Here is a 27,865-nt window from a genome sequence, read left to right on the forward strand (position 1 = left end):
TTGCAATGTTTTTAGAGGCAGCACCACTTAATTAATTGCACTTCTTTTCTTTTGTACAGTGACAATAAAGGTTGTATGTTCTATTCTAATCATACGATGTGGAATCATTTTCTGATAAATATCAATTGGGCTTATTTATAAAGCACCTTTCAAAGCACAGTTACAAGGTGAATTCACAAGTTAAACATGGAAAATTTAAGGCAAACAGTAAGTAAAAAATTTAAAAGCCAAATATCCTACAAAAAATCAAGGCCTTTTTTGGCAAATATGCTGTCGTCTAGGCGAGGTGTAATCCGGAAGTGAATTTAAAGGGGCCTGTTTGGTAAATGGTAAATATGGCCCAAATAACACAAAACAAATTCAGGCCACCTTTGGCACTGTTGGTTGACATGTTGTATTGCTATTGCTTACTTGTGGACAAGATGTGTCAAACAGCAGGTGACTGCCCAAGTGCCATCATTCCATGCAGCATGAGGGACGGATATGGGATGTGGGCATAAAACAATTTTGCTATGTGGCTCTATAAGTAAATGCACACTTGCGATTGTTTGTCTAGACTTGTGGAAAATGTGTTTTTTCAACCATGTTTCTGTTTGCTTTGACATTTGAGCAGCCATCTCGAAACCATAAAATGTGAAAATACCTTCCCGAGGAATTTTCTAGCGAATTTTGTTGATAATCTGTCTATTGGGTCAGAGATAGAGAAAGACCCTGGTGAAAATAATACTCTGGCTCACATGGTAAATATCTTATTCAATCTAAACTGACAGTTTGGAGAAGTTCGAGATGCTGATCTGTGATGGATCTTTCTAAGGTTTGGTTTTATTCTATCAACCTTGGATTTTGTTTTTTGCAGTGAGAGACAACATCACACGGTTGACTTGCAGGCTCGACGTCTTAATCACTGGCAGAGACGTAGAGTTCACAAACAATTTGTAATAATGCTAAGAAACTGCACTGTGGAAAAAAACTGCAGGCTGATGACATGCAGCCAAATACCTGTCTGGAGCACGGACCAGTATGGAGTCTGCCATGAGAGAACAATAACAGGCTTTATAACTGATAATTGAGAAATGACTTTGAAATATTTTCACAGTACATAAAAAAGTAATCTTCCCCATTTACCACAAAGTTTGGGAGCAAGTCCAATCCTCTGTATATTTAAGTGTTTTCAATAAACGCAGCAGGCCACCAAGATAGTCTGGAGAGAGTGGGTTTGTTTGCAAAGCTGCATTGTTAGAAAATAAAACAATGAGTTAATGTCGCAGGTTGATCAAAGAACAGGAAGGGTCTGTCTGGGTCCATTCATAATCATATATGTATTTATAATGGGCAGTAGTCCACAACAGAGTCCAGCACAGATCCATTTAGCAAACCTGCAGCCGCTTTGCGTCAGACTGGAACCATTACCTGGAATAATCTCCAAGTCATATCTAGACCTGCCTAGAACCCTTAACATATGACCCACAACCCAACCCATTAGGCCATTAATAAACACACATTTCACACAGAGTAGCTGTTTTCAGACGTGATCTCTGGAGGATGACCACAGAATTGGGTTCCGGACTTTCTCTGGAGTTTGTCTTTTACACATAGAACCATAGAATCTCTGCTTGGACGTGTTCACAACAACACAGAAATCTCCAGAGTCCGTGCAGAGATCACGTTTTTGTTTACAGTACATTACCACCAGCATTGGCCCTTATCATCATAAGTCTCTTGACAAATTCATCTGTGTCCTCTACGTGTGTGGCACCACTTTTTCATCCTGAGATATTTGTATTCTTTTTTTTTATTATACTTGCATCTGTTGCACGTTAGGATCAATACACCCACTTGCTCTAGGTGAATGATCCAGATGATCTCGTGCTCTGTTCTCACATGAGCTTATTCGAACATTCTCCAGAGTTTGGCCAAGGAAAGTTTGCAGAAGTCCAGAGGCACTCATTCTGACATTTGTATTCACACGTACAGCCCATCCAGAGGATCTTTTGAGTTCAGTGCATGTCTGAAAGCAACTTATCATGGAACACAACCCATGTTCTCCACACTCAGTTCCAGATGCCATGTAAATTGTTTAATTATTTTATTTGTTATAGCTTTTATTATTTTAAAGAAATTGCACTTTTTGCCCAACACAACTGAACAGATCTTTTATTGTGTCTTATTGTTTTAGATCAAGTTTTTCAGTGCATGTCTGTATCTTGTTGTCGGTCCTAAACCAAAAAGCCTTTGGGATTAGTAAATAATAATAATAAATTGTATTGTATTGTATTGTATTGTACTGTGTGTGTAGTTCTCACCCTCTGCCTGCATGTGTTTGGTCAATTTTTGCCTGTAAACCTTTCACCATTAACCTTGTTTACAATCAATTATTTTTGCCAAAACGTAACTTCTTTGCGTTGGTCTGGTCTCTACATGAAGCTCTTTACTTTAAGTGGAACGTGTTGACTGATCACAAACAGCAGGTTGCTGAGTTTTTTATTTTATTTTATACAAACTGCATATTTGCATGTGCAAACAATAAACCTCTGCTATTATTTGTTATGTGAGTAATATATGTGCTGCGGGTTTATGATTACTGACAAACAACCATCCACATGTGCAGCAGCTGGAACAGAGCGGCCACTAGTGCGCCGCTGCTACAGTGTGACGATGCCGCGGATCAGTGAAGCTGCAGCGGGTGGATGGAGGCTGTCAGTCCGCACAGCTGACGGTGGTGCCGGGCGGCCTGCTGGTGAATATGAACTATCTGCAGCGAGCGAACTGCCACGTGTGTCTGCACCGGCGGAAAAAAGACTAGAAATCTAGAGAAGCAGCTAGTTCCTCCTTTCTTTATGGCTTCTGGCTGCAGGGATGAAGAGGGAACCACGGAGGGCGTCTCATGGAGACTCATCGGCTCGGCCTCGGAGCTCTCCAAGAAGCGCTGCCGTCTTATGTACTCTTCCCTCGGCCACGACTCTGACGTGGGCCTCTTCTGTGTGAAGGGGGAGTTCTTCGCCATGGATGCTCGCTGCTCACACTCCGGTAAAGAGACAACACACACACACACACACACACACACACACTCGCTTACATTAACCCTTTAGGTGAATTACAGCCTGATCCAGTTCTGTAAATATAAAAGATTTTTAAATGTGCAGCATGAGAGGAAACAGCGCCAACTACACGACTCCAGCTGTACCTACATCTAAATGTGACTGTCTTTGTTTTGATTCTTCTCACCAAGAATAGAAAATAAAAAACAGGAGCATCTGTTTCACACCATGTTATATGCAAGTCTCACAATCACATGTTTTACCTATATAGGAAAACAGACAAGCAGAAGTCATTTATTATGAAAATATACTTCCTGTCTCCCACCAGGTGGTCCTCTATGTGAGGGGGACATTGAGGAGGCTGATGGAGTCCTGCAGGTTTTCTGTCCCTGGCATGACTATGACTTTGACCTCAGGACTGGGAAGTCAGGGACCTCATTACAGGTCAGTGATGAAACGAGTCCTTCATGCTTCCTGTTGATCATTATATATTCTTGTGAAAAAGTATACAAAGTTTGATGAATGGGAAATGAATACACCATAACTCTACCATGAGAAAATCAGCTGTGTTTACACTGTAAAAGTACTGCGTCAAAGAAGTACTGCAAATAAATGATAAATGTATCGGAATTAGTACATATATATATATACATTACTAACACTGTGTTACCGATCAACTGTTTGGTAAAGTGTTCATATAGTTCATAATAAGACTTAAAAATCTGTGCTTAATCAAACCTTTTAGATAAAAAGCTAATGTGTACCTATGAGGCTGGAGTTTATGTGAACAATCAGTCACATCGTCCTCTTTTATCAATGGTTGGAAGTTCTACTGATCAAAATCATTCAGAGTTAAGATTATGTTCTCCCCCTTCGTTCTGTCAAACGTGTTTTCTTCTCCTCCTCTGTTCTGATGAGTGAATCAATGAACAACCCAAACAAGAGCTTTTATTTCCATAAACATCTCCTTCTCTTTTCCATTTATCATTTTCAGGATCTGTTGTGTCTTTTGTGCACGACGAAGAAGAAATGTTAAAACAAATATTCTGAGTTTTCACTAGAGGATTTACTCTTAACTTAAATACAACACAAGTTGATTTGTACTCTGACACATGAAGGTGCTGTCATGCTTCCACAGAAGCTCGAGATGGTGCGTTTCTTTTCCAGCTCCCAGCTCTTCTGTCTTTGTTTTGACTGTTTCAGCAACAAGTGTATGAAGTCAAACTGGAGGACGGCAACGTGTACGTGAAACACGCCAGTCGTCTCTCCCTGCTGCCTTTTCCCGCAGATCCGAAAAGCTAAACAACCTCAGCCGCAGCTGCTTCATCCTTCAGACCATTGGTAAGACCGCAGCTATTTTTGAAGACTTGTTCCACAAACCCAAGCCATCCGAAACATTCCTAAGCCTTATCTGTCATTTTCTCAGAACCGCTTCTGCTTTGATTGCCGTGAACTCAGGACGATATCGGGGAGACTGTCTGAAGAGGACATGACTTCATTGAATAGTCTCAGAGTTTTTGTTACTGGATTTCCAGGTAGAGTCTTATCACAGACACTGAGCGTGGAGGGCAATAAACTCACTGCTTACCTTGAAAACACAGTCACAAAAATGAAACATAAAAACACAACATTTTACTTTTCTCAGCAGATGTTATTGAACCAGCATATTTTATAATTGACTGTATAAAAAATAATTGTCTCACTTGATTATTTCCTACATTTTTAAGGCTTATTTCATCCAATGCAAATATTACAGTGTGAATACATTTATAAGTAAGTAGTCACATTTGTAAGGCCTTCACATGTTTAGTTGAAACCCACCCAACTTCCATAAAGGTATTAAAGACAGTTTATCTTAGTTCTCAAACTCTCTACATGTCCACGTAGTTATTGCAAAATTCATAACTGCAAAGTGATACATTTCCATGCAACCAGCAATGAAGTATTTTCTTTTATCTGTGTTATTAGATGCAATGTAATATAAATCAGTATAATAAACATTATGCAAAATACAGTCTGTTGATATGTAAATGCAATTGAAAATAAAAATATGAAAGAAATACATAGTAGATCAATAAAATCTGATGAATGCTGCCTTGATGCAGATGCTTATTATCACTTGTGGTACAAAATAGAACCAGTACATATTTGAATAAGCAAAACATAATTTGCAATGGAAGAATTTTTATGTAACCGTGAAATAATATAATGATGGTTTCTTTCAACTTCTACCAAACTCAACCGTCACTCGTTCATACGCGGTTTGGTCTTGTCGAACCTCACAGACACATTCGCACTGGCTGAGCTGTGGCCTTTGGATACATTTAGACATTTATTCCACTGATGTCTTGCAACAGAAACTCTTTCAGAATTCCAGTTGTTTAACCTAAATAGAGTTCCAGCAAGTCAAACACACATGAAGGGCACAGCAATTACGCCTGGTAGAAGCTCCGGTGTTAAGGTGTCTCCATCAGCCATTTCTCTCCATTTCTGGCCCGTTCACAAACAGGTTTGTCTGTTACTGACGCAATGGGATTTAGGCGAGGCGCCGGAGGTAGGTTCATGACCTGAAATGCACCATTGCCTCAAGAGAAATGTGTTTTTCTAGCTTTGTGTGTGTGTGCACTGATGCAAGTGTGTTTTCTTTATTCCTTCGTGGTGAGAACAGTCACTCACTATATTTTCTGTCAGACACACTGAGCCCAGTCGAGAAGGTGTCAGTGTGGCTCGACACTCGTTTTCCTCCCTGTCATGTTCCCTGCTGTGCGTTTTTTATTACAATAATAACTCCGCTGCCTAAAAATGTGCTGCAGACGCCTCACTGTGTGCATTATAACTTATCACCTGGAGGGTGAAGGGAATACACACTGGAGATGCAACTATTTTCATTATCAGTAGAAAAGACAATGTAAACATTGTGCAGAATTCTGCATAAGCCAGGAGAATTACATATTTACATTCTGTCACAACAATCCATTAGTGTTACTAAGGAAACCAGCACTCATGTCAGACTTTTACTAAATGTTTCCATAATTATTTTCACATGTCCAGATATTTTTTTTATATTTCTTCCTTAGTTTTTTGTGTGAACTATGTATCCAGCCAGTATGTTACATATCTGCAGACCACATACACTAATAACTCACACATTTTATCAGTTGGCATTGTTTTATTTTGAAGACTGTGTTCATTGAGATTTATGAAAATTCTTTTTCTGTATTATTTACAATCACAGATTAAATAATTCTGTTATCAACATTGTAATGTATTTTTATCATTAAAGCACTTTTATTATTTTTCTTTAGCGATGTGAAACTGAAACTTTGATGACTTTTTAGTGTTTCCTGAATACATAATACACAAAGAGAAAAAATATGAATCAAAGCTTTACACTAAATCATTTATTTACAGTTTCTTGTACCATTATAGTAGATTTCATACAATACACAATTTACATATTAAAACTGAATGCAGAGAGAGAAACAAAGATCAGCATCACCATGCAATAGTAAAGTGTTTACAGAGGATTATCAAGTGTGTGTTGATGTAATTCTTTAACTGGAGCACAGTGGTAAATATACAACTCTCTTCTTATACTCCAGAAATTGATGGAAAAGTTCAAGGACTGACTTACTGAATAAATTATGCTCTCCCTGAGACCTGCTGGACTTTACAGAGGAGAAAATGGTTAAATCTGTTTGTGATGAAGTGGTGGAACGAGAGATTTGTGCTTTTCTGCACTTGAGTGAAATAGTGCTTTTAGCATCATGTGCACCCACTGAGATTCTGTATATTTAAGAAGAAATCCACTTTAGAAAAACAAACTTTATTCATAAAAATGCCAATTGTCAAGCAACACTGTAGCCCTGTGTTTAATCTATTCATTAAAATTGAACCCTCATTCACTTTCTTCCAAGAATTAGATGAGAAGATTGATAGTGCTCTCATGTGTGCACACTTTCCAGTCTTCATGTCAGGCTAAGCCAACCATCTGTTGACTGTAGCTTCAAATTTCCCGTACAAACATGCGATCGGTCACTGATCTCATCTAACTTTCAACATTTTCTGAAATATGCCTATTTGCAAGAGAGCAAAATGAAATATAAAATGTTATGATTAATATTCCCACAGAGGTTCATTGAGATAAACATTTTTCTTTCCATTAAAAATTAATCTGTGCAACGATTTTATTCACTGGATTCAGGCTGAAACCTCTTTTATTGACATTTGAAGACTTTGGAAACTTTTTTTTTTCTTCATCATTAAACCAAACATCACAGAGGTTCTTTAATCCTCCTTTGAAGTTCTCCAGAAGACAAAGAAACTGTTTGGAGAGTCCTGCTTGCTTCCCCATGCAAAGCCTCACATAATGGTTTACACAGCCTATTATTGTTACCTTGTCCTTCAAACTCCCCCGATAACTTCTCCTTATGAATAAGCCAGATCTCCTGTCAAAGCATTCACCTCCAAAAACCTGCATTCTTCCATGTGCAACCACTTTGGAAGCCTGAGATTCTGTATGTGATGGACAGTGAGGCCAAAACTGACTAATATTCTTCCCTTCCTTCCTTCCTTGAACCCGACAGTACCCCTGAAAATGATTAAATCCATCGCAAGATAATCTCACTCTCTTTCTCTTGATGTCTTTGGTATAACATTTCCTCCAGTTGCTCTACAGCTGTTCGGCCCTCTCAACTGACCTCACACACCACTGCATTTTTTATAGGACTTATCTCTTCCCACACCTGGATTTCATCATCGTCTTTATTTTGGATGAAATGAACTGTTCAGCCTGTGGACGGCCCACTGGCCTATAATTAGTGGGTCAGTGATAATCGTCAAGGTATCACAAGCTGTCAGTATTTTTCTGTTTATTGTCCTGGTTGGTTTTCAGTTAGATTACCTCACATTTGCAAATTTTAACACACACAAGCAGTTGCCTACTATTCATATAAATTCATTCAGGCTTAAATGATGAGGCTGGAAACACAAACTGTACTGGGCTGGATGCCAGTTTATTTGGTAAATATGTTTGACCATAATCCTACTAGGCCGTCCATATTGTTGATTACTTTACTTCATCCTTTTTTTCCTTGAAATTACAATGTTTGGCTGTTTATGAAAGTCAGGGGCAAACAGCTACAGGAGTTCTCAAGAGAATAAGTAATTTATTTTCTAATTAACAACAGGCTTATATTTACTCATCAGCCTCTCTGGCTTCTCTATGGACCATGCGCCGTGTTATTTGGCTTCGGATTAGTTCAGCTTGAAGAGCTTCTCCCATGGGTCTGCCAGAGCCCATTTTGCAGATAAACAAGTTTGGAGCTTTTATCAATGAGTGAAGTTTCTTCCTATTACTGACTTTAATTTAAATACCCAGTTATTTTTTCATCTAAGTCATGTAACGTATCCTCAAAAATGTACGCTTTGAATTGATTGATACTGTTGCTTACACTGTCTGTGCCATGAACTTCATTAGTACCAGACTTATTAACGATCACGCTCAAGTTTGAGACAGTGGGTTTTGTTAATGAGATGAAGGCTCTACTGAGCGTTTTAATTCCCAATAACAAGATTGCCCTCTGAAGTTGAAAAGATTACTGTGGTGTACAAACTGTACAAACAACTGACTCATGCGGCAAAGCATGGAAAGGTTAATAGATTCTATGCAGCTCAGAAAATGATTACATAACAGTTAATTCTATTTGCTGAAATAAAGTCACTCAAAATGAGTCCTGTGCAAGATCTCTTACAAACATCTTACCCACACTATACTGTACCTGCTGCATGTACTGAAGGAGCTGTTTCATTCACCAGCAGCATTTTTCATGCACCGTGCTAGTTTGTTACATGCAGATTTTTTAAATTATACTACATAGTTATTGCACTTCGTGATATAAATGCAGCTCATAGACAAATTACCCAACAACAACAAAAAGTCAAGTTAGACTCTGAATGAGCCTCTGTAACAGTTTCTGAGAAAGTTAAACACTAGGAAATATATTGCTTTAAGAAACTTGTTTTTTGGTGATGTGCTAATTTGTAATGTGCAGAGGACAAAGGGAAAATAGGTCATACCGTTGTGGTTAATTATCCTGATTTTATACTGCTACTAGTGAGATCCTTGTTCTGGCCAAGGCTTTGGTCTTGCACATTCTAAGTAGGTGTGGAAGAACATTTAGCTGAATCACAGTTGGCAATGTGGCATGCTAATGAAAAACATAAAGAAGCATGTCTGAAAACATCCTCTGTTCCCAGGGTGAAAAACCTTGCTCCACTGTCTCTTTCGAGTGTGTCTTCTCATTTGGTGGAGAGAGTGACCCAGTTTAAAGAGGAAAGAAAAAGTGTCTGGTGCAGACAACTGGACCTCGTGGTTTTTTCATCCTGATCTTGACGAAAAAGTATGCATTCAATGGAAAGTAGGGGCCAACTATGAAGTGTTTGGGGCCTGGCATAGTTCTTACAGTTTCTGAAGGTTTGGTTTAAACCAGAGTATTAAGAGACATCAGCAAAAACACCCACCATGGGAAAAGTGGAAGGCCACAAATTAAGGCTAAAAAAGTTACATTCTTGACTGTCAGTTTGGTCTATTCATTCATAGAATTAGACCAAAGCCAATTAAATAAATGTCAGTCACTGTGTTACAGTTACACAAATTATGTGTGTCTTTTAGAACAGAAATAAAAAATTAATATATCAATCCCTTCAAGTATAAAACTAATGAATATCTTCAATCATACTTGATGATTTTGCTGAGTTACTGTCTCTCTTGGTATCTTGATTTTCATAGTCAAGGGGGAGTTCATACTCAATAACAAACAACTTTTTACTTCCTTGACTTGATGCCATCATATCAGTTTCAGCTGAATACTTAGAAATGAAAAGGAATTTACATATCAGATTTAGTTTTTTCAGCATAAAAAAGTGTTTATGCTGAAAAAATGCTGATGTTTTATAAATCAGATGACAGAGAGACCACGTGAATCATTCTGATATTACTGTCACTGTAAATATTCATCAATTATTTTTTTTAAACCAACCTCTTGGCACCTCTACTGGCGCTGCTGTGTGCGCATTGACATTCTCCTCCTGTTTGTAGAACTAAATCTGCGACTCTGGGTTCCCATCCGTTGCTCTGAAGGATAGGCCACCACCTGGGTGGATGATCTCTGCACCTGTAGACCCTCCAACTCCCTCATGTCCCTTGCCATCTGAGACAGTGTCTGACCCGGATTGGTCTGCAGGCGCTGGAAGAGGCTTTCCCTGTTAATTTTCCTCTCAGGACAGCTAAAGGTCAGCGCCACTCCAGAGTCTGACTTCATTTCCCTGGAGAAACCATCTGAGGTGCCATCAAAGCAACGTCCAATAGCGATCTCCTTGGCCACCCTGGGATTCTGGTCTGTGACGGTGTAGATCCCATAGTTGTGTCCCAGAGGATCAACAGGAGCTAGCATGGTGAATGCATGGGACTCGTTGTTTTGAGCGACTGGTGGATGTTTGATGAGATACTCTTGTATGAGGCTGTTAGTGCCAATCCTGCGACAGTTACCCTGTGGAAGGACTGATATGAGGGATCTGTCCACATCAGCTTGATCAAACAACATGCCGCTGCATTTGAACTCCACACAGGCTGCCGATGTGTTGGCCTCTCGCATGTCCCTGGTGCTGCGAATGTCTCTAATACCGTAAAGTTTGCCTTTTGTTTCTCTGTGTGTCCCTCCCAGATTCCGTGACCTGACCATCACTTCCTTCTGTCCATGGATCTTAACCTTAATGTAGCATGCTCTGAATTCCTGGGGATTTGGCCACCAGGAAAGGTAGTCTCCAGTCCAGGTTGTCAAATCATTCTCTTCAAAAGGTACAACGTTGTATTCATACTTGTCCTTTTCCACTCTGAAGAATCGGAAATGATTTGCATCAACAGGGGCATTTTCACAATCTAATAAATTCTGGTATGGATATATTGGCCCATTGGTCTCATCAAGATTGTTTTGATTAGGCTTTGCCAAGTTGATTTTGAAAGATGTTTTCTTCAGAGCTGGATCTTCGTGGTCTGAACGCTGGTAGTCTATTTTATCCAGATACGGCTGAGACACTCCAATGATGTTTGGATTCATCTTGGGTGAGGAGGGAGCTGCCTCGAGTTCTTCCCCACCCATCATTGCAGTAACATGCGCTGTGTAAGCATCAGGCCTCTGGGCATCACAGAAAGCTGGTAAACAGGCCCCGTTAGATCCAGTTATGACACTGTCAAAGCGGCCCCATGCCCTAGGATTAGATGAATATCCAGGCTTAGGCTCCAGGTTTATCAAAGTGATCACAACACCTTCCAGCTGTTCACTCGGAAGGAACTTATCACTCATGTAGGCCCGCGCTTTGACGTAACAGCGTCTGTTTTCAGGCACATCTAAGTTAAAGAGTCTACGTTCTCGGATCTCCATGTTGCCTATCAGGAATGTGCGCTCCTCTCGTTTGCTGCGTCCATGACCACCAGTTGTTTTTGTATACGAAAAGTCACTCTCCTCCTCCCAGACTCCCGTGTCTGGGTTTAGAGACCACAGTTTCATTTTGGGAATATGCTCCTGCATTTTGACATGTTGTGTATCAAGGAGGACTTGAACTGCTCCAGCTCCAAGTACTTCCTTATTGGTTTCATCTCTGAAGTCTACGGAGAACATGCCATAGGTCCTCAAAGGGAGCATGTCACCCTCATCATCCACAAAGTTGAGATCGCCAGGTGCCGCAGCAGCTGTAGTGATGTTACGAGGGTCAATGAATGTGACGCTGGCTTTTACAGTCCCCTCATAGATGTCTCCATTGTCCTTATGAAAGGAATTGGGAGGAATAACCAGCTGTCCTATGGGGTCTTCCCCTTTAATTTCTCCTAGGTTAATAGAGTTGGTCTCCCCTGCATTGATATCAATTGGTATCTGCTTTCTCATTACCTTTACATCATGGTAGATTGATCCACCTTTCTTGTCCAAGATGAACACTTTAGGGGTGTCAAGAAATTTCTGACTGGGGTCAACAAAATTTACCACCAATCTCTGTGTATCAGGAGTAATTTGTAGTGTGAAGCCTCCTTGAAATCCAGTGGTGCCCACCCTCTCTTTGCCAATATAGATGTGCCCAAAGCGCAGAGGCTCATCATTGTCAGCTGTGACCACTCTGCCTCGAACTAGCACAGTCGGCTGCATGCACTTCTGACAGCCGCACTGTTTCACAGCCCGGATAGGGAGGCTGTAGCTCCCACAGTCAATGATTCGACTGTCCATATTTTGAACCCCACAGCAGAATCCGGCAGCATCTCTGCAGCGTGTATCAAAGTCTAGAGAGCCAGCACATTTGTTGTGAGGACAGCGGCCAGCATTGTAGAACCTGGAGTCAGTCCCAGGTTGAACACAGTCCACTGGCAGTCTAATGAGGTGCATCTCAGGGGTAGAATTGCATGCTGGTGTTCCTTTTGCTGTGAATTAGATGATACATAACATCAAGTTAGTGTTAATGTGATACATATAAAATATAGATTGGTTATCAGATATACATGAAAACTGCACAAATGACTGTTGTGAGGAGTCACTTTGCCACAGGTTCGCTGATAATAACAGATATGCTGTGTTGAAGACAAAGCTTGACTCTCCTTGTTAAGCCTTCCATCTTCCCATTACAGAGATAATTGCAGTCCAATGAAGCAGTTAGGTGCATATGAAATATCATTACGATATTGCTGATGGATTTCTCAAGAATGTTTCCTTCATTTATTGAATAAATTGTGTGATTCAAGACAAATTTCACCTCTGCTTAATATACACTGTGAAGATAAGCATATTGTGGTGAAGAGGTGAGACATGTTTATAATCCTGCTCTGAGACACACTCATATAGTCTGCTGTCATTATGACATTTTGAGTGCAGAGTTGATTACTTTAACACTCCTACAGAAAAACACAGTTTGTTGTTTGGTGTCATAGCCAACCAACACCTTTTCCTACATGGATGTGGAAATCATTTGGAAAACATATTTTATAATCAAATCAAAGAATACACCTCAACACTTGGTTTTCTTGAGAAATTGGGTGTATGGTTTCACAGTGTCCAGAGCAATCTTGCACAATTTAGAATCTGTTTGGACAGACCATAGCTTCAGCCATTGTAAACAGCCTGAAAACATTCTCCTCCGTGTCCTGCCTGATGATTTTCTTTTCCAATTTTCTTTGCATATTATGTGTTTTTCTTCTATCTATTAACTGACTTTTTTCTCTACCTCAGTTGTGGGACACTGTGGTTTTGTCTGAATCCTCTTAATGCATGGACATGGTTCATGGTTGACTTAGTTGGAGCTCAGCGCTGACATTCCTCTTACAGACTGTTTTCAATCTCAGAGGTAGCTGCTCTGTATACGGTGAAATGAATTGCGGTCGCTAGCTTTTTGTCAGCGGTTTGACTTGAATCTGTGTAGAACTTTGACTCTCTACATCACTGTCAAATCCACTGGGATAGCAGCCATCCGAATCTATAATCCCTTTGTGCTGCTCGCTGTCATCATTGTAAATTATTTTCTCTCTTGGGCTGATGATGATGAATTACATCGCTGTGACATTTACTAAAAGGGTGTTTTTGTATCTTTTTGACTTAGTTTTGAGCATATGTCTTCTCAGCTGCCTCAAAACCAGCAGATTATTGTGGTAGATCCTGTCCTGCACATTGCCCTTTTAACTTTAGGTGATGGTCTCTAAAGACGAAGTGCTGGATTGTACATACCAATCACAGTGAGGGAGGCTGGAGTGGACTTGATGCTGCCTGCAGAGCTGCTGGTTTTACAGTAATACTGTCCTGACTGCTCCATCCTCAGTTCTCGCAGCACAAGGTCCTCTTCATACTTGTACACCTTCCTGTCCAGCAGAGTCCCATTGTGGTACCTTGAAAATCATTGACCATTAATATATTTAAAGAATGAAGAAATGGATGTATTTCACACAACCTGTATTTAGAAATGGGAAATATTCAAATAGTTTTCATATTGTAAGATGCAGTTTAATGTGAAAGGGGTTACTCCATCAGCAGTTCTCATTTCCTTTACAGAGCAATCATATTATAGATATAGCACATTTCTTAATAATCTTAGCAGTAAATTTTATTGCCATATCAAAAGAGTTTATTTGAATTTGTGTTGTGACCTCACCCTTGTAAATACATATGTAACAAATAGATAATCTGATCCCTTAGAATAATAATAATAATAGAATAAAATGATAAATCCTAAAGCCAATTATTAAATGAATAAGACCAATGATAAAACAAACATTAAAAATAAATAAAACGTCAATGTATAAAATGTATTTCTAGTCACACAGGCAGTTTTCAGAGAAAAGCTTTGATAAACCTAAATGGCTTAAGGGAGTAAGCTACCAAAGCTTGTAAAATATTCAGTAGTTAGAGAGACAGCTGTTTTTCTGGACCTCCATGGACACCGAAACAGAATTTCAAGTAACTGCCTCAATAATAAAAAAAAGTGTCTTGATGAGGGAGCTTTATTTTACATTTTTCCCTCATATAAATTCCACCATATGGTGAAGCAATCTCCCTGATTCTAGCTATTTCTGTGCTGTGATGAATAATGTGCCGACAAAGGTATTCATCTCACCAGTAGTATTTGTCAGGTACTGGTGATCCTGTTGCCTTGCAGCAAAACATCACCCGTCCTCCCTCGTAACGCACTTTGTCCTCTGGGTGCTTCACAATGTACGGCTTCTCTGTGGAAAGCAGAATGGAGCGAACCCTCAAGACCTCATTCTGACTGTTACACATGGTGCTCCAGAGGATTGGGGGCTCATAAAACTCAGTCAAACATTACACTTTATTGTCACATCAGTCTGAAAAAAAATGATTTCAAAAGCAGCACAGGTCTATTTTATTTGGTTTCCATGCAACGTACCATGTGCAGACAGGGTGAAGTCTTTAAATAGGCCAACATTTTTCTATATAAGTGTTATCAATTTATACAGTCTAAGATTGTCATTTACTAGCTGTGTGGAATGCTAATAATAATAATCAGAATAATAATCAAAATCAAATCAAAATCATTTCCATACCAATAATAAACCAACTATACTTAATAACTGTACTTGTACTGATCGGCACTTACCAGCTGATTTGAGGACGGCCCGGACCCAGGATAACCCTGTGGTGTTACTGAAGGTGGAGACGGTGATCGGAACAAACTTCTCCTTCCTGATGGCGATCAAGGTGGAGCTGGAGGAGCAGACGCCTGTGAGCTTGAACTGACCTTTGGTGTCAGTGCGAGCGAGGACGACCTTGGGCTGGCTGTCAAGAGCCACATACACTCCTGCCACAGGGGCCCCTGTCACAGTGTGAACGTCTCCATGTAGCACATGGCCGACACACACACAGCGGCTGCAGTCATCGCTGGGACGACCATCTGTGCACGCAAGCGGACATTTGGCTGTTGGTGGAAAATCAGATGTGAGCATAGTTGATAAACACACCATTCACAAGATAAATACATTTGTATCATACACTGTATCCAACCTGGGCATGGAATCTTCCCACATTTCTGTGTTTCGACAGGCCGTCCAGTACACTGCACCGTCACCGAGCTCCTTACACAGGTCCTCCTTCTGATCCTGCGACCTCCATCACAGGTAACTGAACACGTCCCCCACCGACCCCATGGACTCCACTTGGCTGATTACACAGAGAAGTGGAGCCATTTTCAAATAAAAAAACATAATTTGTACTAGAAATGTCTGTTGCATTTCTGATGCGTCTTTTCATTAGTTCAATCAAATTTTACAAAGAGTTGTCTGATTAGGGTTATTAAGTCTCTCATGCATGGGCCCAGAAGGTAGACAAAACAAACAATAAACAAGTTATTGGTGCCTTTAACAGTGTTTGGTCATAAAAACTTTTAAAAATTAATTTAATTAATTAGCTGCAAGTGAAAGACTGCTGATTACAAATAGCTCAATCAAGAACACTTGAACTAATTGTTACAAAGTCTTGTTAGTGGGAGAAGTGTTTGCTCTGTGGAAAAGGGTTTGTGCTTTTTGTCAGAATCAAGCGAACACTCCTAGAAGTTGAAGATGAGAGAAAAAAGGTTTTAAAGCTTCCAGTTTAAATTCAGCTCTGTATTTTATGCAGGTAAAAGATTTAATTGAGAAATGCTACGGTGTATTAGATTTGTTATAAACAGCTGTATAAAGTTACAAAAATATTTTGCCTCTAAATAATCCTTCACAAGGAAGGTCAGAGGTCAGAGGCCACATACAGAGCAGTGACCTGTAAGTGACCCATGAGGGGTTTAACATTTGAGATGGTAAATTCAAATCACTTGTTGCTTTTTAAAATGTTTTCTCTAATTCAAGATGCAATCTAACTAGACCATGATTTCGTGAACACACCATCGTCACATGGTGACTCTGATGGTCTTCAGTTCGGTGGTTCATTTAGACTCAAGCAGTTTTATTTGGTTTGATGCAACAAACGAGTTGTTTGATTCAACTTGTGGCTCGTTACAGATTATTTTGCAGTCTTTTAATTAACTTTTAATGAAAAACTAACACACTGGATGTTCTGGCTGACACTTATTATTTAATCATTACTGAGACGAGCTCCGGCTAAAAGCTAAAGTATGGTGATTCAGTGACGTCAGTTCAGTTTAATGATTTAGTGCTTTAATATCACAAAACTGCAAAGATACTTGCTGAGCTTGAACCTTCATTCTATGTAAGGCTCACCTTAGTGACTATGGCCCCCAGCTGCTAGTTATATCCTCCAATGTGGTTATGTTTGTCTGTTTGTTTGTCTGAAAAACTATTGGGCCATGAAACCTGGAGGATTCAGCCTAGGTCGGGAAATAACCCATTAGATTTTGTTACAGATCTACGTAAGTGAATATTGAATTTGAATGTGGTTTCATAAGGGGACTGTTGGGCCTGGGCGGAGACTCTGAGTGCCATTCTGGAGGTGTCCCCCCACTGCATTATGTAACCTACAAAACTATGATGAATTAGATCCTGGGGAATCCTCTCACCTGTACATGGAGGGGTGGAGCACTCCCGCCTCTCTGAATGATAGCCCTGACATGCTGGCACCAACAGGAGAGGCATGGGCTGGGCACTGATACATTTCCTCTGGCGGACCTGAACTCCTACATCATTACAAGCTGTAGTGGAACAGGGACCCCACTCACTCCAGTCAGTCCAATAGCTCTGCACTGAACATAAACATAAAAGAAGAAGAGTGTGACAGCCTGAGCAAACCTGACATCGTGAGTTGCTGTTGGCAACCACAATCAGGAAGAGGATATAAATAAGCAGGTTATTCAACATGGCAGGGAGTAAAAACAGAGTTTATCACTGATGATTTCTCCCTTTCAAGCTTTGAAAGTGTGTATTAATGCATGTGGTAAATGACATGCTGCACAGCCCTGAGCTGCTGTAATCAGAGCTACCTGGGGGGCACTGAAAGCGGACATGGTAGTTTGAGCAGATACGGCCTTGTGGCTGTTCTTTGTTGATGCACCAGAAGCCCTTCTCCAGACTGGAGTGCACCACCTCCCCGGTGTCTGCCGCTGCCACCCAGTCTGTGGTGCGAGCCTCCATGGCCATGGGCCGTGCACAAACCCTCTCTCTGTAGTAGAAACGGATCGCCTCCAGACGCTCATAGTCTCCATTTCCTCCAGGATGGTCGATGTTGAACCAAGATGTCCACTCTGTCACGCCTGGAGGCACATGGAAGGCAGACATGGATTCAAACCAAAAGAATATAATGCAAAAAAAAAAAAAGAGACAGAAAACAACTGAGCTCATGATCCAGGAATTTTGAAGGTGTGTGTGAGGGGGTTTACATGGAGGGGAGTCATGGGTCAGAACCAAGAAAAAGGGAGCAGGAGAAAAACAGCGGGGATGGGTTATGAACTTTAAGAGGAGGTCTGCTACTGCCATTTGAATTTGACTTTAAATACCCCCGAGGGCTTTGCATTGTCCAGGTTCTTTCCAAACCTCCCGGGTTGACTGATGAGGCATATCGTCTAGTTTTTTAGTCTGCTGCATGTTCTGAAACCTGAGTACTTCCGAAAGAGAAATATGAGTAATTAAAAATAAAAGGAAGGCTTTTACGATGTACTGAGGGATTATTTTTCATTCACAAGGTAATGCATTACTTCACTCTAATGAATAAAGTGCTTCGGTAGCCGCTGGAGGTGAGGGAGGGGTCATGTGCTGCAGACGGCTTCTTGATCAATTAAAAAAATGGTTTAATCATCAAAACCTTATGTTTTGCAATCCTGCACAGACAAGACACTTAATTCTTATTTTCTTTTTTCTGGGGATATAACCTTAGGCTACACAAGATGATCACCCAGACACACAAAAAGATCACTTAATCAGAAAAAAAACATATTAACCAAACAATAATAAATAATATAAGTCAGAGGTTTTGACACAGTGGACCCACTCAGACAAAACTGAGACAACAATGTCCCCCACAACACCTCATCTACATATTGATTAATATCATCATTGTGGGGAAAATCATGCACTAAGTCTTAAAATGACAAAGACTTTGGGGAATAACGTAAACAGGAAGTATTGTGTTGCCATGGTGACAGCTATGTTCTACAAGTTTGTTTATTTTTGTGAGTTTGCGGAATTCACTCCGTCTTCAATGTGCCAATAGACTGATCGTTTACTTTGAAGTCTTTCTGTGCAGTCACATGGTCCTCAGACGTCCCTGTTTCCCCAATTGTGAAGTCGTTCCAACAGGTGGTAAACAACATGTGTTGTATTTGTGTGTTTAGAGGATTTAAACACCTTGGCACCTCTGTCCAATAATAAAAAACAAAGATGTGACGGGCACATAAATTATTTATAGGCACACTAATATAGACACACTAATCATATAAAAGTCTGTGTTTGCTAAACGTCTGGTGTTAAGCTCTCGTGAGAGATGGACATGCAGTTTACAAGAGACAAAAGTCTAACATTTGACAAGTTCATTTTTAAAGCCACTTATAGGTGATGATGTCAGCAATTTGACAACTCAAGGGCCAAAATTTTCCCCAACTTTCTGAGTTGTTCCTACTTCATATGGCTTTCATGTGAATTTTCCCAGTTGGGAATTCTTTTTTTTTTTTTACAAAATCTGGATGTTTATTTGCAGTGGACATCAGTGTTGATGATTGCCACATCTGGAAATGGGAAATGTCTGACACACTGAATGTATCACGTCTGTGTGTTTGGATTTTATTGAGTTATGACTCCAAACAAAAGTAAAATTCTTGATGCTGATTAATTGGATGCTAAGAGTTGTTTTAAATGTTTTAACGGCCTCTATGAGCTCTGCTGCACCACCACTGCAAGATCTCTGCCTCAAGTCGCTTCCACATTGTTTTTCCTGTCAGCTCTTGGTCCAAAATCATCTACCATAGAAGAAGCTTTGTAACATCAGTACCTGTTGTCTGTGGATCAGTGAATGGGTTGAGGGCCACTCTCCGGCTCCTGTCCGACTGACTCCTGCTTCTCACAGATCCTACAAACAGGAAGAGGTTGTTAGGTTTCCATCCATGAATTTATTCATTTCTCCTGTCATGCTCTCAGAGTACCAAAAAAACAACATTATTATCCACCAAGCTACTGCAGTCTAACACAATAGTCCTGTAATCAATCCCACCTTCCATGTCACACACTTAAGTCTGATTTAACTTTAACTGATTGATATGCATTGCTGTGTGTTTGTGTGTGTGTGCGTGAGAGAGAGATGGAGAGAGACACAATTCTGAATGCTAAAAAGCTAATTAATCCAATATTTGTATTCATCACACACACATTCCAAGTGGCAGTCTGAGCATGCAAGAAAAGCTCCTCTAATATAATTGTTTACCATTACTCCACTTTTTACTTTGTATTCTGTACATTTTTCATTTTAGTTCTGGTGTTAGACAAAAAGGAGATTGTGACTTCTTTCCTCTCACTCCCATGTTTATTCTCCCTCTATTTCCCCCCACACTCATCCTCCTCTGTCTGCTCCTCATCCATCTCCCGCTGTAGATTTGTCTCACTGCTGCTCCTGCCTCAGCAGCGTGCCCCCCCTCTTCATTAAAACTGAAGAACATCTTCTCCATCCATTATCTCCACCGTGCTTGTTTGTCAAGCGTCTTCTCATTCATCCTTCAGCTTGTTGTCACCCCCTTGTCCTCCTCTTCTCCTCCCCCGTCTTCCTCCCGTCCTCTCTTATTCTCTTGATCCATCAACAAGCAGCTGCTGCCGAGAATGCTAATCAGACGCCAGCTGAGACAAATCAGTGCATGCAGAGTCATCTGTTACACAGTGGCCACGCCACAAACACACACACACACACACACACACACACACACTCACTCTTTTTCTGTTTTGAAATTTAATGGAATGATTATAATATACACATCCTGTGCACACATGCACAGAAGACATTGCGTAGACTTACATTGATTACCCTTCTTCTAATCTTAACCCCAGTTACTAAATGCCTATCCATAACCCTTACCCTAACCTTAACCTAAACTAAACCTTAGCCTAAACCAAAACCTAAACCTAAACCCAACCTTAAAAAGTGTCTTCACCTACAATGTACGTAACGGGGACTTGATTTGTATCCCCATAGGGAAGGCAACTTGCAATAATGTAACTGCGTAAACAGATTTAAGTCCCCACAACATGAGTAATATCTGGACCAAACACACACACCACACCCTCACACACACACACACACACACACACACACACACACACACACACACACACACACACACACACACACATGCAGTTTTAGCCATTTTTAATGGTATAATTATACCATAAACACATTACACACGTTACACACACACATATGCCTGTTTGACTTACATGTTACATACATGTGCTGCTCGCACAACAACATCACAGGGAGAGTAAGATGAAAGCAAACATTGCCTTATTGGAAAGAGAGTGATATGCAATCTGGCAGTGATTATAAATTTGGCTGTTTGATTTATTAAAGACAAACTGTGATATGTTCTCATGATTCATTTTCCAACAGTCCTAATTTTTTTATGTTTTCAAAAACGTCAGTTGTTTGCTTGACATTTCAGTTTCACTTGGGCTGCGAGGGAAAAGAAATAAATGTAAAGTAGCCTATGCAGCCTCAGTGTGTGTGTGTGTGTGTGTGTGTGTGTGTGTGTGTGTGTGTGTGTGTGTGTGTGTGTGTGTGTGTCTGTCTGTGCGGACATGTGCGTGCGTAATAAATGCAAACCCTAGCACTTTCAGAGAGACACTGCTGAGTTCATATGAGCGAAGTCTCCCAGCGAAGAGGGCCAGTATCAATCCCAGTCCACGCTGGTTTTATGGCTCACTTTAAGCCTTTAGTGTCATGCCAGCACATTTCTTTTCAACCCCGAACGTTTTTGATAGATTTAGAAACGAAGCACGGTAGCTCAATGGAACAAAAGCTCTACTGTCCAAAAATATATTACATAATGTGGACAGTCAGCTCACCCTCATGGTTGTTGTGGTTTTTTATGCACCTGGCTTTAAAGAACCACTGGTCTGCTTCCATATTGACTGTGTCTTGCTGATACCACAGATTGGCTGGATAAACAGAAGCAAACACTTTCATACTGATCTGCAGAGCAGATGTTGCTCCGCATGCAGGTTTGCTTTAGTAAATCAATCAACCTGTTATTCCACGTCTTTCTGCTGAATTCTGTCTGTGCTGATTACATCTTAAATATGATTGAAAGAGTGATTTCTCTACAACTGGAAAAATATTTCTGTTAACGTGACACTAATTCATTGATTTCACCACAACAGTTTACAGTTTAGATTAGTCTGAGCATAATGCCATGTGTTTCAAGAAATAACTTATCTTAGAGAATATGCACAGGGAATAGAAATAACCAAGTGTAATGGAAAACTTGCATGTGAACTTTGCTTGAACTCTTTCCTATGTCTGATCAATGCTTGTGTGCTGTGTTCAACAAAAACTCATATAGAAACACAATTGTGCTTGCATAAGAGGAACTGTCTGGTGTACGTGCAGACGGACGATTCGAAACTAGACCGACACCTTTTACTTTTTTACCCTTAACTATAGTGCCCTGACTGTTGCTATGCACTTGGCAGATGTTACCTCAGAGTTCATGTCCTTTCTCGATGATGATCCTCTTGTTGACCTTGATCTGTGCAGTAGCAAACTTCTTCTTTCATGCAGAAGCAATAGCAGACAGCTTCCTTTGTTAACCAGACTACAGGTGGCTTCAGTTTTTCATGCTCTTACTCAGAAACAGTTATCTCTTATGTTTCCTGTTTACCTGACTGTATAAATCCTTCTTCTTTCCCTATTCAGGGTTGTTCCACTTTGAGCATTCATGCTGACTGTGCAACCCTCTACAGAGCTTTCTATTAAATTACCTCAAGACCACTCCGGTCTGAGAAACTCTTTATTTCACATCGTGAGATAAATTTCCACCACACCAAGCTTTTTGCTTCAGTTAATTAACACTGTGTCAATAATTTACATCCCTATAAGTGCCCCGTATTTTCAATGAAATCATAATGCTCTTTTTTCTGTTATGCATAATGTTTCCTCATCGCTCACACCAAAACAAAGGGAATTCACTGCAGACCAATTTCGACTGATATTATCATTTCAAGATGTCCGACGGTGAAACTGAAATAGCATACGATTCTTGGGGGTTGTATGAGGTGACTAATGGTTTTAGAAAGTTAAAAGGAGGAAACTCAGATCAGCTGCAGCAGGAGACTGCTGGAGTAGTGACCTTGTTTGTGGCAGGTTTGAACTGGCCCAACTCTGATGGCAACATCTCTCAGAGCTTATTGTGCATTTGAGCGGCATGTTAACACTTTATGAACTTTAAAAGCCAGGTCAGCTGCTTCATGTGGCTGGCATGTGAGTGAAACTACCTCATCGAGTTTTTCAAGCCAGAGGGAGCAAGGTTAGAACTTATGATTTCCTCTTCAGTGTTAAAAAAATCCACTCTGAATTGTCCCACTGGAACAGTATATCTTGTTTGTCCTTGTTCATTTGCTCTGTGTGGGTTGGGTTGTTTGCTTTGCTCACAGACATCTTTTTTACAGTTGTAGAAAAGCTTTTTACAGCAATAGTAATAGAAGCAAGACACAATAAAATAAATCATTGGGCCTCACCCTGTAGAAAAAAAGCATGGAATGTTTACCTGATCTGACAGATCTATCGACAGGATGATTAATATTTGTGCCTTTCAAAACCCTCAAAGTTAGAGTTGGTAATCCTGAAAAAGCAGGAGCAGGCTACACTTTGAAAATACCCATATCTTTCCTCTGGTCAGAGCTACTGCCCAAAACACTGCCAAGTCTAGTCTAGTCTTAAACATCTGTGTGTTTAAGGTATTTTATGGATGGTTCCTGGTTTGGGTTAAAATAAAAGATTGTCCAATAGGTTTCCTTGTGCTTTCCACAAATAGGCTATTCACAACAAAGTGACCAAGATCTCTAAAGCTACAGAAATAAGAACAAAATAAGAAGTCAGCTGATGTCATTGAGTCCAATGTTTGTTTCCCATTTCTAACCACAAGTCAATGTTGTTGCTTTTATAGAAAAAAAAAGAGTCCTATTGTTCCCTTATGTGAAATAGAATGAAATAGAAACCACTGTCACATCATAAAACACATTTTGTTTGATAGTTATTTGTAACTATTTTGGAAGAAAGTGGAAAATGACATCATCCTTGAGGGCATGGACACGTTTTGAAAGATTTGTTGGATCAAAATTTCTACTCTGTGAACAAGACAATCGACATGGCTGCAAAACGTTGGGGAAAGATCAGTGATACATAGGAAAAAAACAATTGGCATTTTAAAAGGGGAAAGAAACAGAAGTCTTCTGTTAAAGTCCATATTTTTTTTGACCCAACCACCCACCCAGACCTTCTTCCTTCGCTCTATTCTATAGGTTTCCTCTTTCCTTCTATAATAATTGCTCAAATTTGGGCTTTGTCACTTTAACAAAAACATATGTGGCTTCGGTTCAACCTTTGATATGTGACCATTTATTATAAACCTCAGCCAGCCTCATTCTGGTAATCCATGGCAACATAAATGCATCGCAGTGGCACCAGGTTATTTGGGAAGTCGGCTGGTTAAAATCTAGTTCCACATATAGACACACTTTAAGCACCTACTTTCCACACCATGTTAATTACATGCCTGACACGTAGCTACTGGATTACTTCTCATCCTGCATTGTTATCTCAACGCACCCTGAACTTGTTTTGTGACAACTGCAAGTCTTACTTTGGAGGACTATAGCTTTGAATTTAATGATCTACGTCACAGTGGTACTTTCTGAAATTCAGCCAGCGTACTTATAGCCAGGCTACCCAAGGCCAAAACTTTCTTTTAATACTCAATGGTGTCTTTGCAAAGTACAGCCTCTCTCTCCTTAACTTTCTGAGTGGGAATTTTCCATCTTTGCCAGAATCGAATGAAAAAGCTGCCAAAGCGAGGAAGAGGGAGGAAAATGCGGAACTTTATGACGTTGCACCCAGAATGGTTTCAGTTAGCTCAGAGAGGTATGGTTGTGCCAGATTCATGTTGGCAGAGGGACGGGCCTTTGAATAAAAAGGTCTGGATCCTGTTTATTATATTGCAGAATCTTAAGGAGAAGGCGAAAATGTGAAAACACCAACCACCCACCCCCCTGTTATGTAACCTGTTGAACAAAGTCAAGCTAGATCAGAGGCTGTGCAATATATGCATCCACTTAAGACCAAGATCAGGATCAGCCCCGATCACAATAGTGTGTGCTGATGTCACAGTCGTCTAGACCTTGTTTAAATTTAGCTTCATGGATGCCATTGTATGTATTTGTGTATGAGGGCCTGCTGGGTATGTGATGATCTTTTTGCCATGTCACATGTTTATGTGTTTAGCCACCTCCTTCGTTGAGGTGTGTGGTTACAGAGTAGTCGGCTCATTCTCTCCGAATCCATTCCGTCTTTTCCTCAACAGGTCTTATTGTCAAAAATCCAAGTCTGATTCCTGAAACATCTGCGGCACATTAAAATCAGCAAGATTTGTCCCTGACATTAACGAATGATGCAAATCAACCTCATGATTTAGAGATTTACAGTCATAACAAAGGTTTGGTTTTTTGGGGGGTATTTTCTCCCTAAAAACACAATTGGCCGGCATTGAGTTTTCCCATTAGAAATATGTGGAACTTAAACCCTGCACCTGTGCACAAGTACGGAGCCAGGAGCTCGAAATCGTTAATATAAAATCAGCTGATTAGTCCTACAATGAAAAAAAATCATATGCTTTTATAAATAAATACACAGAGAGTAGTAAAGAAATGCTTGAGGTTGTCTTTGATGGGAATTGACACCTTTTTCCATTGATCCATTGTGATCCCTGTCTCGGTCATTAAACTTAGCTGGCCAGACAGCTCTGTGTTTTGTAGCAGAAAGTGGTCAACATCTGGAGAAGTAGCCTCTATGTCTCGTTCTCAACAGTCCACCAGCTGCTCACATACACCACCTAGCTTTGCCTATAATTTACGCAGCAAGAGACAATTGGAAATCTGTGAAAGGGTTAAACAGGGTTGGGTTAAACGGTCCTGTTACAGGAACATAAAAAAACAACGTGGATCTATAGCTAAGAGGTGGTTAAGCTGCATTGTTACAGTGGTATTCAGCAGCAGCTGCCGCCCTCACGTAGGAAAACAGCTCATAAATCTGTGAGTGCTGAGGTGTGTGCAGAGAGTGACAGAAAACAAGGCGAGGAGAGAACATTTGATGGAGTGGAGCAAAGAGAAATAGGTGGAGAGATGTTAAGACGGTAGTTTGATGGAGTGAGGTTGAAAGATGGGAGAAAGGTGGTGAAAGTATTTGTGGAGAAATACCAGAGGGAGATCAAGATTAGAAACAAAAGACGAGCAGATGAAGACGGACAGGTGGGCACATACACTCATTACATTAGTGGTGGAGGACACACAGTGAGGACAGGAGGGGGGTGACAAGCTGCTCAGGTTTAAATCATTTTACCTGCGCTTTTTATTCCTCTTTTTATTCCATTTTCTCATTCATCCAAACACAACAGGTGAGAAAATGAGTCACCTGTTTTGTGGCTATTGCCTTTTGTTGCCAAGGCGACTGGGTTTGTATCTGTACTGGCCACTGTTGCTACGTCAAAGGGTGAAACAAGGACAAAATGCAACACCTCTCTGCAAGACGTGAATGTACTGCAGAAGGAGCGAGGCTCAAAGCATAAAATTTTACAACCAACTCCAAGGTTGGCGCTCCCTCGTGACTGGAGCACAGTGTTCTCTTTTAGCGAGAGTCAATCTGAATCACCATTTACATATTAACCGTCTTTCCTCACCAAATAATATAGTGATCTGCAAATCGCACAAAGAAAAACCCTCTGCAAGACATTTACGACTCTGAAGCCTCCGAGTCTAACAGGATATGGAGACCATTAAGGTGAGTCCACACTCTTTTTCTTTTATGAACTGCCAGCTCCTTCTCTTTTAATGTGGAGCAGCTGCATGGCAGACAGAAAGTGACAGGTTTGGAGAAAAAAAAAGTGCTGCTACTGGTGGCGTTCAACTAACGAGCTTTCAAAGGATGATAGGAATGATGTGTTTGGTGGGGGAGTTGGAATTTAGAAGAGACAGGACAGCAGGCTCATGTCTGGATGTATAGCTGGGAGTAAAAGAAGGGAATTACATTTAGGAATCATTAAATCGTCGAGATCATAAAAATCAGTTGTGCTCTTTAGCTGCAAAAGCAGGCCCTCTGTTTTCTGATGACGGCAGCCTGTCTTCTGCAGCTTGACATTATGGAAACAAAGTGTGAGCCACCTTATTCTTTTTCTGTCATCAGCAGAGCTCTTTCTCTGATTAATCACATGGTGAGAGAACGCAGTGTGTGTGTGCTCACTCCTGTTAACCTCCTCTTCACCTCATCATCACCACGTGCTGCTGATTAGCCCGGTGGTGAAACGTGCTGGTGACTTAACATCAGAGATTAGGAACTACAGAGGCGGTCTATAAAATAACACACTCAAACCTCACAAGTGAGCTCACCACCAGTCCTGCTATCAGCCTGTCCCTGTGGAAATGCCGTCAACTCTGCAGTTCTGTTACGTCATACACTGACCCTCTGTGATCACCGAAAGCGACGAGAAAGATGGAAACATTGTGAAACTCAATGAACCATTTATCTTGTGAGTCTGTTGGAAAGTCTTTTTTTACAGCGCTTTCCTGTGATTGCGCTGTTCTCACTTTCACATTTGATAATTGATAAAAGAAACAATCAGGCTTACCTTGGCCCAGAGCCGCAGAAGCCAGGAAGGACAGCAGGAGCGCCACCTTATTCAATTCCAACATGGTGCCACACTTTCAGCTACAGGTGACTTTTTGGTTTTTCTACACCACTGACATAAACTCAAAAGAGAGAAAAGAAATAACTTGGTGATTCTCCTGTGAGCGTCTCAGGTGTGAGTGATGCTGCCGGTCGCCGCCGATCCTCGTCCTGTGAGTTGAGTTGCTGAGTTGGAGCTCAGGCGTTTTTAAAAAGAAGGGGCAATCGGGAGCACACACCAATCCAGCCCCTCTGCGCTCGCCATTGGCCAGTAAAATGTAACATCTGGGTCCCCCTATATCATCTTCCCAAAAAAGGTGAGGGTATGGTGGGGGTAGGGAGGGAGAGAGTCACTCACACAGAGGCAGAGGGAGGGAGTGTGTGTGTGTGTGTGTGTGTGTGTGTGTGTGTGTGTGTTGTTGCTCAAAATAA

At 40.7% G+C, this 27,865-nt stretch overlaps 2 protein-coding genes across 2 annotated transcripts; one reads left to right on the forward strand and one right to left on the reverse strand.

Annotated features, from left to right (window-relative positions):
• Positions 1 to 2,625: 2,625 nt before the first annotated feature.
• LOC109625558 (Rieske domain-containing protein) lies at positions 2,626 to 5,132 on the forward strand. The gene is made up of 4 exons (XM_020080826.2): positions 2,626 to 3,027; positions 3,367 to 3,482; positions 4,242 to 4,379; positions 4,465 to 5,132. The coding sequence occupies exons 1-3, from the start codon at positions 2,838 to 2,840 to the stop codon at positions 4,338 to 4,340; spliced, it is 405 nt and encodes a 134-aa protein (XP_019936385.1). The 5' UTR covers positions 2,626 to 2,837; the 3' UTR covers positions 4,341 to 4,379; positions 4,465 to 5,132.
• A 1,291-nt stretch (positions 5,133 to 6,423) lies between these two features.
• cilp2 (cartilage intermediate layer protein 2) lies at positions 6,424 to 27,712 on the reverse strand. The gene is made up of 9 exons (XM_069522277.1): positions 27,396 to 27,712; positions 19,511 to 19,588; positions 17,511 to 17,780; positions 17,091 to 17,273; positions 15,587 to 15,742; positions 15,183 to 15,500; positions 14,682 to 14,790; positions 13,799 to 13,956; positions 6,424 to 12,504 (listed from the first exon to the last, which is right to left on the reverse strand). Exons 1-9 carry the CDS (start codon positions 27,457 to 27,459, stop codon positions 10,091 to 10,093), a joined length of 3,750 nt encoding a protein of 1,249 aa, XP_069378378.1. The 5' UTR covers positions 27,460 to 27,712; the 3' UTR covers positions 6,424 to 10,090.
• Between the last annotated feature and the right edge of the window lie 153 nt (positions 27,713 to 27,865).

Source organism: Paralichthys olivaceus, chromosome 3, assembly GCF_024713975.1.
Source record: "Paralichthys olivaceus isolate ysfri-2021 chromosome 3, ASM2471397v2, whole genome shotgun sequence".
Lineage (NCBI taxonomy): Eukaryota > Metazoa > Chordata > Actinopteri > Pleuronectiformes > Paralichthyidae > Paralichthys > Paralichthys olivaceus.

What these genes read in the sequence shown, in the direction of transcription:
- LOC109625558 (XM_020080826.2), top strand. Translation starts at nt 2,838, where the DNA reads ATGGCTTCTGGCTGCAGGGATGAAGAGGGAACCACGGAGGGCGTCTCA. An exon ending in TGCTCGCTGCTCACACTCCG is followed by an intron (nt 3,028 to 3,366) that starts GTAAAGAGACAA and finishes GTCTCCCACCAG; the next exon opens with GTGGTCCTCTATGTGAGGGG. An exon ending in AGTCAGGGACCTCATTACAG is followed by an intron (nt 3,483 to 4,241) that starts GTCAGTGATGAA and finishes TGACTGTTTCAG; the next exon opens with CAACAAGTGTATGAAGTCAA.
- cilp2 (XM_069522277.1), bottom strand. Translation starts at nt 27,459, where the DNA reads ATGTTGGAATTGAATAAGGTGGCGCTCCTGCTGTCCTTCCTGGCTTCT. An exon ending in CCGCTTTCAGTGCCCCCCAG is followed by an intron (nt 17,274 to 17,510) that starts GTAGCTCTGATT and finishes GTTTATGTTCAG; the next exon opens with TGCAGAGCTATTGGACTGAC. An exon ending in AGCCTCCCTCACTGTGATTG is followed by an intron (nt 12,505 to 13,798) that starts GTATGTACAATC and finishes TCTAATTCACAG; the next exon opens with CAAAAGGAACACCAGCATGC.